Source organism: Cololabis saira, chromosome 10, assembly GCF_033807715.1.
Source record: "Cololabis saira isolate AMF1-May2022 chromosome 10, fColSai1.1, whole genome shotgun sequence".
Taxonomy (NCBI): Eukaryota; Metazoa; Chordata; class Actinopteri; order Beloniformes; family Belonidae; genus Cololabis; species Cololabis saira.
The window spans coordinates 14,720,197-14,732,713 of NC_084596.1; the positions used below are offsets into that span (position 1 = coordinate 14,720,197).

The 12,517-nt window shown below is 33.6% G+C and overlaps 1 protein-coding gene across 1 annotated transcript; it reads right to left on the reverse strand.

Annotated features, from left to right (window-relative positions):
- Positions 1-1,076: 1,076 nt before the first annotated feature.
- On the reverse strand, positions 1,077-11,625 carry ndufv2 (NADH:ubiquinone oxidoreductase core subunit V2). The gene is made up of 8 exons (XM_061731778.1): positions 11,488-11,625; positions 8,565-8,627; positions 6,402-6,464; positions 5,878-5,994; positions 3,825-3,993; positions 3,473-3,582; positions 1,404-1,480; positions 1,077-1,276 (listed from the first exon to the last, which is right to left on the reverse strand). Exons 1-8 carry the CDS (start codon positions 11,527-11,529, stop codon positions 1,183-1,185), a joined length of 735 nt encoding a protein of 244 aa, XP_061587762.1. The 5' UTR covers positions 11,530-11,625; the 3' UTR covers positions 1,077-1,182.
- Positions 11,626-12,517: the final 892 nt, after the last annotated feature.

The following is a 12,517-nucleotide window of genomic DNA, read 5'->3' on the forward strand; positions in this document are numbered from 1 at the left end:
CAGTGTGCCTGCACAATATTAGGAAATCATGCAGTATCATTGGTGAAAATTGCAATATGCGCCTGTGCACATGAGAAAAATAAGTATAATTTATATTCCAGCAACATGCCGTTATTTAAAAAAAATAAATTAATTGTACATTGCAAGAACACACTCCATGTAAAGTAGCATCTGATTTGCCAAATGTATTATTAACAGTGTGTGAATATATGGGACTACATTAACTACAATTAATTGTGAGATGTTTTTGTGATACAGCATGGGCTGCTGTGGCGATAACAATACATTTTTGATATATTGTGCAGCACTAAAGGCCAATTAACAAGATCTGAATACAGAAACAGCCGTAGTCCACAAAGCCCAGTCAATGTGGCTGCTGTTATGTTTTTATTTAGCTCTGGAGATAAGATATACACAGAAAGAAACAATGTCAATGGAAGCTCATCAAGATCTTGTGTGTCATTAGACTTATCAGGTAGGAACTTTATTTGACATTGGATGTTTCTAATATATCGGCCATCATAGACCCAGAACCCATCGTTGAAAAAGCCTTAATGCTTGTCCTCATTTTGACCGTTTTTTTAAATGTCTTCTAATAAATTGTTTAATTTAACATTCTTGCTCAAGATGAAAGGAGAAAATTAAAAGCTGAACTAAAAAAAAATAAAAATCACATCACTTCTCATGAGCTTGCCTGAGATGGCTTCTAAATAGCAGTATGTGTGTGACGACGCGACCTAGCTTCAACTGTGCATTATCATGTTGTAATAAATAAATTCCCCTTTACACCAACGCTATTTGTGTGAATGGCTTAATCATTTAACATTTATTTGAATGTCCATACAACAAAAAAACAGATTTATTGTTTATAAGATTTATGCCTGACCAATTAGAAATATTTAAGTTCTAAAAATAGTTTTGCATAAATAATTATGAAAATGCATACACAATTATGGAAATGCTAAAATAATTATGACATTTGAATGTTGTAAAATGTGAATGACAAACAAATATGTGTATTTCAGTTTAATTTATCAGGACTGGAATTTACGTAAGGAACACACTTGCACCCAGACAACAGGTACAGGAACATTTTATTTACACAATATGTTTCATTTTAAACATAACGGCTTCAGGGACGACTTTCTCTCAAGGCCGACAGATAAGTGGCTCGAAAAAAGTCTACAGGTCCGATCTTACACCAAATCCTGGTCCTTTAGGTGGCTCTATCAGGGAAGTCAAACCACCTGCAGGCTCACAAGAGAAACGGCTGCTCCTACAAGAGTGGGAAGGAGGGAGGTAAAAGCAAACATAATGCAATTAGTTTACACATGATAAGACTGGGAACTGTAAAAGCTGCTCCACTAAAAACATGAATCAATTATCTTGATTTTTGCACGTACCTGGGTCCTGGTGCTGGGACTCTGTCTGCTTTGAGTTCATCAATTATATCTTCAATATCCTTAGGTGTGAGGTCCTCCTGAAGACAAGGGGGGTCATCAATTAGGAGCATACACTTAAATTAAGAGGTCTGTCACACACACGTGAAGATATTTGTGTATGATAGTATTTTATTAAAGGTGGTTTTCTTCTTGTTTTTTTGTTAAGTAGACATAAGTAGGATAGACTTTGGTATCAAAATATCAATGCCAAAAATAATTTTTCAAATCTAAAAGTAATATTATTGGCTAAATGATATTTTATAATAATTTTACATGGAATATCAGCTTAAAACCATTTGTAGTAGTGACAACGTAAAATGTTTCTTGTTTCTGGGGGGAAAAATAGGATTATTTTGGTCAACAGTTAAAGCACAGTTTTTTGAACCAATTTATCCACTGAGTTTTGATGTGTGATGTATTTATTGAACTAAACATAAAAACATTTACATTTCCACTGTAAACTTAAAATGCAGACTAAATACATTTTTCAGACTAAATAAAATGATTCAGGCCAACAGAGCAAATGCTGCATGCGATGCTCAAATAAAAAGTTTCGGCCAGAAACACCAGTGTGACCTTTTAGTTGGCAATCACTCCCAGAAGGCCATGTAGTTTTCCATGGCAAAATAATTGTCTATTTTTTTATTTCTTCTTTTTAATGTGATGATTTTTGTGATCATTTGGGAGCAAAGTTTGAAATCACAATTAAAATTCAATTCACTGTACAGCCCTGCGGTCAGTTTAGGGTTTCTGTTATGCTGTATTTTGTGTCAGTAAATTCATACTATGACTTCATAGTATCCATACTTTCACTTTTGAGAACAAACATATAGAAAAGAAGAATAGAAGAATAGAATAGAAGAAAAACATAACACACAATGATAATAGTCAAATATAAAATTAAATTTGAAATTAAAACTCGACATGAAATTATTTAAGAACTTAAAACAAAAAACAAAAGGCAAGTAGATAAAAAGTGAGTGAGAGATAAAAAGAAGATACTGATATCACTATGTAGGCATATTAGTCTCAAAGTGGGATATCAAAACATATTACTATCTGTATAAAAATAAAATCATTTTAACTTATCTTAGTTCAGTTTAAGATTGCTTTAATTTTTTTTTAATTTAGTTGTAACCGGTGAGGTCACCTTAATAAAATGATGTGATAAATTCGGGCCACTGCAGCTATAGTAGTGTGTGTGTAATGACCAAATTATCAACAGGTAGTTTTTTCCCAATCGTTATTAAATGAATGATTGCATTAGTCTGTTATTTTGTAACAAGTATCACAGAAAGAGAGAAGAATTTCATTTAATTTGTATCACAAAACAAAGTGAGATATCAGTAAATTGGTTTGGCTTCTTTCAGCTTCTTTTAAGCCATCAACAAACTAACCAAATTCCTTGTTTGTCATATAAAAATTACGCAGTGCCTTCCTGAATACTTCTAAGTGCATAAAAAGGATTTCTCAATGAATATTTCCCAGGACGGTGTATTTCAGTTCTAATTACCCACATAAAAGGCTAAGCTCGGTACTGCCGGCTCTTGGTGCTAAGAAGTGGAATAATTTCTGATCACATCTCGGCTGTGGTTTATAGAAAAGTCGTCCATTTTCAGTCGTATTTACCTGAACTGGGTCATTCACTTGCGCTCAGCTTGCATTAACTGATGTACTCTTGGTAACCGAGTTGCACATTGCCTGAAATAATGTTCAACTGAAAATGGAGCATTGTTTAATAATATTTTTGAAGTTGATCCATTTCCACGCTGCTATACGAATAAAGATTGATTGATTGATTTATACTCTTCTGGCCACGTTATTATGAATTGAAGATTATTTCTACTCAGTCTTGACCAGTGTGTGTGTACGCTGTACCACACCTGCACAGGCCTTGTTGAAACAGAGCTGCAAGAGGTATTCTCTGCAAACATTCTTTGCAAACTTATTTGAGACTTTTATCTAATTTCGTTAATGTTGTTACAGTGTTCACGGAGGAAGCCATCTGCACGGAGTAGTCAGGCACTCACATAATAGTTGTCATTGATCTGGACCATTGGAGCATTCACACAGGCACCCAGGCATTCCACTTCTATTAGAGTGAACTTCTTGTCGGGAGTTGTCTCTCCAACCTTTATACCTGCAGAGAAATACATTTTACTTTACGAACAATTTTATTTATTATTACTGCCTGACAGTTCCACAGCTAAAAGAGCATCTACAGTTTTCTGTCATTTGAATTCTACTGTCAACTGTATATTTACAAGTTTGTCTCCAGTCTGTGTTTATCTGATACAAAATAATAATAAAAATTTGTGGTAATCTGTGTTTTTCATTTCTTTTATTGGTTTCTCAGCATAAAATGGAAAATTAATCCCGTACCCAGTTTGTTCTGGATAGCCTCCAGGATGCTGTCCGAGTTGCAGAGCATGCAGGGTGTAGTTGTGCAGATCTGAATGAAGTACTTTCCCACAGGCTGACGCAGAAACATGGTGTAGAAGGTTGCTACTTCATACACTCTCATTGGAGCGACATCCAGCACCTCAGCAACCTGAATGAAAATGATTACAAATGTGATCCAAAAAACGTAAGCGCAGGTTTTCATTAAAAATCCAGCCAGTTTTAATACAGCGTTAGAATAAAAACTGCCTCCATCACAGTTCTGAGGAATAAATCATTAGCTCTTTCACAAGATGAGATTCAGTGGATTCATAAATCAGTTAAAGCAACGGCATCGAGTTAACTCACTGCTTCTCTGTTAATATTCTCCAGCTTTGTTCAGACATGCCTGTGAAAGTGACTGACAGCTGTGGTATTTGCACAGTATTTGCCATTTGTGTGACCAGACAGTAAATCAAGGGAGGTATATTAAAAAAAAAAAAACAAGGCTGGTTTTTATATGAACTGGGTTAAAAGGTTTTAACTTGGTGCTCTACATACCATGTAACAAACACCATATTTATTAACATGTAATTGATGCATTACGTTAAAAAAAAAATACATATATTAAAAACAGACATATTACTTCTCCAACAGAATTTTGTATTATTTGTTAACAATTCTGACTGAAGAAACCCCCCTAACATTATTTCCTCAAATGGCTCTACCAGGGCATCATACGGGATGAAGAGGTCTGGGTGCAGATGCAGAGAGGGGGCGAGATTAAAGAAATCTCATCTGCACCCTGTCTGAACTTGAAGACAAGAGGAGAACAAAGCCTCTATTCGGGGGTGCAAAGAACCCTTAAAGCAGCATTAAGTGCACCCTGAGATTATATATTTCCACTTACATATACCTGTATTATAAGATGACGTATATTTGTTTATCTTATAATACCAGCATACCACCCAGCTCTACCACAATAATCCTTGTAGTTGCTATTTTCTGATAATATCACCTTAATTCCACAGCAATTTACATTAGCATATCAAGTGCACATTGGTTTTGTAAAATATAGTCGAAGTGGATGGAGGCAGCTAAATATATCACTTTTGTATATATAAATCCTCATTCAGCAGTGCAGTATTGTAATAAGGTTATCAACTTTATAAAAATTAGCTTTAAATTTACATGAAAATAACCGTTTCTCCATCTCTATTTGTCAGATGAGGCGCCAGAGACGCCACACCATCGCAATCTCTTAAGTCTTTCTTGTGCTATAGTTTTCTCATTTTACATAAAAATATATATAAGGCTAACAAACATGCAGGATTCTGTTAAAGTGGTATTAGAAAGGAGACGCTGAAAATATTAACTTAAAACCTGAGGAGGAAAAGAAGGTTCAGCTGCAGCTCAAACATGTTTTAAAGATTTTCTTTGGTCAATTTGGCTTAGAAGCTGAAGGAAAACAAAAAAATACTAGTACTGCAGTTGATTACTGTGGATTAAACTACGAGGCAGCAAAACTCGAACATGATTATTTTTTATTTATTTAACAACACAATCTGATCAATTTGAACACCTGATCATATAACAGCATTTGCTGTATCTGATCTTTCACACATCGTGCTCACTATAGTGGGGAACTGTTTAAAAAAAGAAATACGTTTGGATCATGAGCATGTTGAATAATTGTTAATTTGAACACTTTTTTTTTTTAATACTGTTCAGATTAGATTTGATGGGAAACATAATTTGAGTTTATCAGCATTCATTTGTGAAAGGACTCCATAATGTCCATGAGCTCATAAAATAATTAAAAAACGTCCTTAGAAGTAAATAATTAAATCTGAAGGATTTCTTTTCAATAATATATGCGTGACGGTTGCAGAAGCTCAATTTTATCCCGTGTTGAAATTGATATCTAACAAGAACCAGATTGCAGTTTTTTTTTTTAAAGTCACGATAAAGCTGAGGTATGCCATTCAAACAAGACAACAGGATGTTTCGATGTCAATATATGTCTAAAAGTGGCTACAGAGAGAGATGGCTGTACCTTGTTCATGGCGGAGATGGGGAGCCATCCGTTCTGCCTCTGGGCCAAATCCAAGACTGGGATGGTGGCGGCCTGCTTGTGTCCTTCGGGGTACATTGAAATGATGGCCTCGATCCTCTACAAGGGAAGTTAAAAATACATTAAACAATTATACACATTAAAGCCATTAATTAATGGTCTTACAAAAGCATTACCTGCATTGACATACACCTGAAATGTATTAATAACATTCACTCATGAGAGTTAAATTTTAACGTTAAGCAATTCCATTGTTAATGTGGTGCTAAGATTTTCCAATACAATAGCTGCAAGGAAGACCATCATTAATCAGCTCCTTAGAAAGAGAGGAGAAACACTAATGGTTGTGAAAACATTCAATATAAACGTAATTAACCTATCAATTTTACTAAAGATTAGAGTATCACAAAAGGCCTTCTGTATTCAGCATATACAAATGAGAAAAAAAAAAAGGATTGTCACTGACTAAAAAGAACAATGCATTCATCTGGAGTGTGGATCCTCACCTTCTTGTTCTCCTCTGTGAACTCAAAAGGAGTGTCAGGGTTGTTGTCAGGCGTATCTCTGTGCTAAAACAGAAAAACCATCTAGTTACAGGAGAGTTTATTATGATGGCTACACCAAATGTTTAACTGCTGCCAGCATGCGTTGGGAGCACATTCACACAAAATCCTGTTCACAAGCCATTGCACTGTGCAGCTGCTATCAATGGTTCATTTTTATTCAGCTACCCCTTTCATGATTGACAAACGGATTTATGAACAGTTAACAGTATCTGATAAAATATTAAGAACCAATCATGTAAGCCCAGAGGGGAAACAGGTGCTGGCAAGAGAAGACAACACAGAGGACAATTACTCCTGCCTCTGAACACACTGCCCCCTGGTGAGCAGCATGTATCCTTTGTAGAATTTAAAACACACAAGTTTAAATGTAATGCAGTTTGACGTTAAATAGGCCTAAAATAACACTTTTGACGAATAACTGATCAAAATATCTTTCCTATCAAGGGACTTATGAATCTACATTACAGCACCACTGCTTGCCCCCCACAGGCTTTAAAAGTAGCTCCCCAGCTATATTAGGAACTTTCAGAAAACAAATGCCCCTGGGATTAGTCCAATAAAAACATGGTGCAGAATTAGGTGAGGCTCATAATTTCTCTTTAGTATCCTTGGCTGATGAACTTTTAAATAATTTTAAACAACAATCTAATTAAAAAGGGTAAATGCAGTTCAGCTGACTAGATCTGAAACACAGAATGAAGTAAAGCGAGCCCATTTTCATTTAATGTTGCCATTAAATATTGGTTTATCAGATCCAACACGATATTGCAACCTTTTAATGAAATTAGGTACTTTTTGAAGCTTAATGTGAATACATACTTTAAAAAAAACTTAAAAACAACAAAGCTCAAAATAATATCATATGTTATATTTTTTTGATACATGTTTAGACAAATTCATAGCACAATAAAAAATTAAACCTGAAAGTGTTTGCAACTCCTCCTTTTTTGGCATCCTCTGCACACTTTTGACAAAATGTCTTACTTTTCAAGACACATGACCAAGGATTTAAAAAGAGATGAATGAAAGTGGGAAATGTAAAAAAAAATGTTGTTTGTTTTTTAAATAGACAGCTTTTAAATAGTTTTAACTTCATGTTTCAGGGATTGAATTATAGCTGCAGCTATCGAATATTTTAGTAATCGAGTGTTCTACTGAAAATTCCATCGATTAATCGAGTAATCGGATAAAACATATTTTTGTTTAGTTAAAGAGCAATAATAAATATACATAAGATGTTAGATGTTAATTGACATTACTAAGACTAAATGATATAATACAGTAGGTTCATGGCTGTGCATTTAAAAACCCTGAACTTACACCAGTTGACCAAATTCACTGCCTTCACTCAAAAAACTAAGGATCTTACCAAGAAATGTTCTTACTTCTAACCTAAAAATGCCATTACACCTGATAACACACATCACTTAAAAGATTAGGTGTTTTCCCCACGTGTTTCAATTGAACTTTCATTTGTGCCAAGCAAATTTTAAGTTCTAGTTAAGTTTTAAGTTAAAGTCTTTAAGATTTTGAGTTTTGGCAGTGTTCAAAATAAAACGATGAGACCTGCTGTATTGGAGCAGATTTTCTTTTAGTTAAAACTGTAGCAGGAACAGATGTTTAGAGGAACCTATGTATGTACCGGGTTAGAGGGGGAACATATAGGAGAACGGACCAGAAGAATACAGAGTTGATTGAAAATAAAAGCTAAGCACTGAGCTACATGTGTCTCCCGTCTGGGCCATTGCAGACTCATTGCCTGAGCATGGCATGCTACAAAAACCAAACATATCCGCCGCCTCTTTCTTCCACCTTTACGTGCGTTGCATCAGCGCGTTGTGCCACATTAAACGTAGTCCGGGCGAAATACCTGCTTTGAACTGCAAATTACAAAAATCATTTTTTGTAATCGAATTACTCGAATTATTTGAGGAATTGTTTCAGCCCTAGATTGAATGAACAATGACAATTTAATAAAGGTTTTCTTAAAAACCCTTGAGGTTTATGGGGTTGTTCTTTTTTTTTTTTTTTTTTTAACAATGATTAGGTGTATAATGCTTTAAATGGATCTTGAGGAGTTAACCTGTAAAACCTGAAACTTACCACAAAGATGCCACCGGCTCCGGCACGTGCAGCAGATTTATGGAGACTCCTGACCTGCCTGGCCTGCAACAAAGAGCAAGACAGGTAAAAGTCCTGGTAGACTGGTGGGAATAAACTGATAGTTACATATATTGTAACTCTATGTTTGCACGATACATATACTTCCAAACTTTTTATGTAACTCTTCAGTAACCTGTAACCAAATTGAATCTTGCACAATAGACTTAATTCAATTTAATTAAAGATATTACTTTACTGTTTAAGGGAGAAACTTTAGGCAGATATATATTGCTTTAAACTAACTGAAAGAACTGTTTTATGATTCCTTAAGCATTAACTCCTTCAACTTTTAATTGCAAATAAATCAAAAAGCCAGATCAAATTAATGGTCACATCATATTATTTGTCTGTCAATAAAAAGCTTGACCTCTAACAATTGGATTTCATAAGTATACAGGACTGTCTCAGAAAATTAGAATATTGTGATTTTCTGTAATGCAATTACAAAAACAAAAATGTCATACATTCTGGATTCATTACAAATCAACTGAAATATTGCAAGCCTTTTAATATTTTAATATTGCTGATCATGGCTTACAGCTTAAGAAAACTCAAATATCCTGGGAATCTTAATCTTAAACTGTAAACCATAATCAGCAATATTAAAATAATAAAAGGCTTGCAATATTTCAGTTGATTTGTAATGAATCCAGAATGTATGACATTTTTTTTTAAATTGTATTACAGAAAATAAAGAACTTTATCACAATATTCTAATTTTCTGAGACAGTCCTGTATATATGAGCTTGAGTTACCCAAACAATCACTCACAGGCTATTTTATATTATCAATACCACAATTGGGAGGTAGGGCTTAAAATTAAATTAAAACATTTAATGGATTTCATAGGGTCCTCATAATTACTAACTCTACACTAGAGTTGTTTTGATACCAGTAAATCACTGATATAGCAAAAAAAATAAGGCATCATATGGGTGAATATCTGTGCACCATCCGATACCATCTAACTCATACAAACAGAATCTGTTTGGATTGCTTTGCTAATCCAAAGGAGCATGACAGGACCTTAGGATGTTAGGGAATACTGTCACCAGGTGAGTTATTGTACACAGTTATCCATCTAGTATTATGTTAACAATATTAACAATATAGCCCAGTTATTTTTGTCTAGAAATTGCCAACATGGAAAAAGCTACAAGCTCAATATGCGAGGCTGCAGTTTCCAGATGTGGCACAAATATTGCAAAAACTAACACAAGCAACCGTTTTAAGCATTTATGGTTCCATCCCATAAAAGAGTACAAGTTACTCAAGTAAAAGGGAAAGAGCAGCAGAAAACTCCAGTTTATTTTACAGAAATATGAAAAAAGATACAGCTTAAATGCCTTTTTATTTTATGTATATATATATATATATATATATATATATATATATATATATATATATATATATATATATATATATATATATATATTTGAGGCTTTTTTAATAAATATTCTGAAATTGAATCTTTCACGATAGACATTAAATATATTACTTTACTGTTTAAGGGAGAGACTTTAGGCAGATATATATCGCTTTAAGCTAACTGAAAGAACTGTTTTATGATTCCTCAAGCATTAACTCCTTAAACTTTTAATTGCAAATAAATCAAAAAGCCAGATCAAATTAATGGTCACATCATAGTATTTGTCTGTCAATAAAAAGCTTGCCCTCTAACAATTGGATTTCATAAGTATACAGGACTGTCTCAGAAAATTAGAATATTGTGATTTTCTGTAATGCAATTACAAAAACAAAAATGTCATACATTCTGGATTCATTACAAATCAACTGAAATATTGCAAGCCTTTTATTATTTTAATATTGCTGATCATGGCTTACAGCTTAAGAAAACTCAAAAATCCTATCCCAAAAAATTAGAATATTCTGGGAATCTTAATCTTAAACTGTAAACCATAATCATAAACCATAATCTGACAGCCAGACAGATTGAGCTAAAACTGGTTTATTACCTGCCGGCATTTAGTCAATAAATAAATAAATCGACTTTTATCGAGTTAATTTATCAAAATACCTGATATTTACCTTACAGCACAGAAAAAAAATTGTATTTTAACAACAAACTATTGGGTTCAACTGTACTACAATAAAACTTGACATTGATTTTCACGTAAATACACTGGAGCTGGTTCTGATATACAGGACTGTCTGAGAAAATTAGAATATTGTGATAAAGTTCTTAATTTTCTGTAATGCAATTACAAAAACAAAAATGTCATACATTCTGGATTCATTACAAATCAACTGAAATATTGCAAGCGTTATATTATTTTCTAATTTTCTGAGACAGTCCTGTATACATGAGTTCTTTATTTTCTGTAATGTAATTAAAAAAACTAAAATGTCATACATTCTGGATTCATTACAAATCAACTGAAATATTGCAAGCCTTTTATTATTTTAATATTGCTGATTATGGTTTAGAGTTTAAGATTAAGATTCCCAGAATATTCAAATTTTTTGAGATAGGATATTTGAGTTTTCTTAAGCTGTAAGCCATGATCAGCAATATTAAAATAATAAAAGGCTTGCAATATTTCAGTTGATTTGTAATGAATCCAGAATGTATGACATTTTTGTTTTTTTAACTGCATTACAGAAAATCACAAAATTCTAATTTTCTGAGACAGTCCTGTACATATTTTATAGGTTTCTCGGGCTTATTTCTGTGATAAAACCCTTGTAAACAGTAGGAAGCTCCGTGGTTAACATGCTACTGTTACTTAATGCGGCTCCGCGGCCTCATGCCCTTGCGAGGAGTCACGCTCCTTCCCTGACTAACTAACCCATATGGGGATTACATTTACAGTCCAAAACCATGCCAAAAGTTCCACCATACCGCCTGCGAGACAGCAGACCGAACCGCAGCTGACAGAAACATCTCGACGCCTGAAGTTTGGTGAGTTTAGCTGGACGGAACCGCAGCGGAGGACATCAACACAAGCTCGCGCTCGATTACTAGGGTCTGACGTACAACGCGACGTGACGTTCAGACGCAGCGCAACCCAATCGATCCCAGAGTTAGACTCGGAGACGGGGGATCTGGAGGGTTTTCCCTCTAAACTCATAAATAAAAACATTTTCATTGCAATAAAAGCATTTTATAGGAACAGGTATCCTCTATTATAACGTGGCTACATGTTAACATGGCATTCATTATTATGAATTTTTAATATCAATGATTTAACAACAGTAACCATCTATAACAACTAGAAGAATATAATTTCCCTTTGGGGATTTAAAAAGTATTATAGAACTGAAATAAAAAACAAAAAAACATGTATGTATGTATGTATGTATATATATATATATATATATATATATATATATATATATATATATATATATATATATATATATATATATATATATATATATATATATATATATATATATATACACAGTATACGATCAGGTATCCTCTATTATAACGTGGGAAAAAATCAGGGGGGATGGTGGATTTTATCATAAGGGGACAGATCATTTGTGCTGATTACAAATAATATAATATATTACAAATAATAGCACTGACCAAAACACCTGCAGAAATACCGCAGGAATGATATAGCAGCAGTTAAATGCAGCCTTCTGTAAGCTTTAAATATGCACTGGGCTTATATCAAATACATCAAAACACAAAAATAAAAAAACAGTTTTCTGAACTTATCAATATGATTCTGTCCTTCACAGGATAAGTAAAATGGATCACTGCAAAAACTCAAAATAAGAATATTTGTCCTATTTCTAGTTAAAATGTCTCATTTTAGTAAAAGAAATTCTTATCACACTTAAAACAAGAGTCATCACTGGAAAAAACAACAATTTTCACCTGTTTCAAGTAGATTTTCACTTGAAATAAGTAGAAAAAT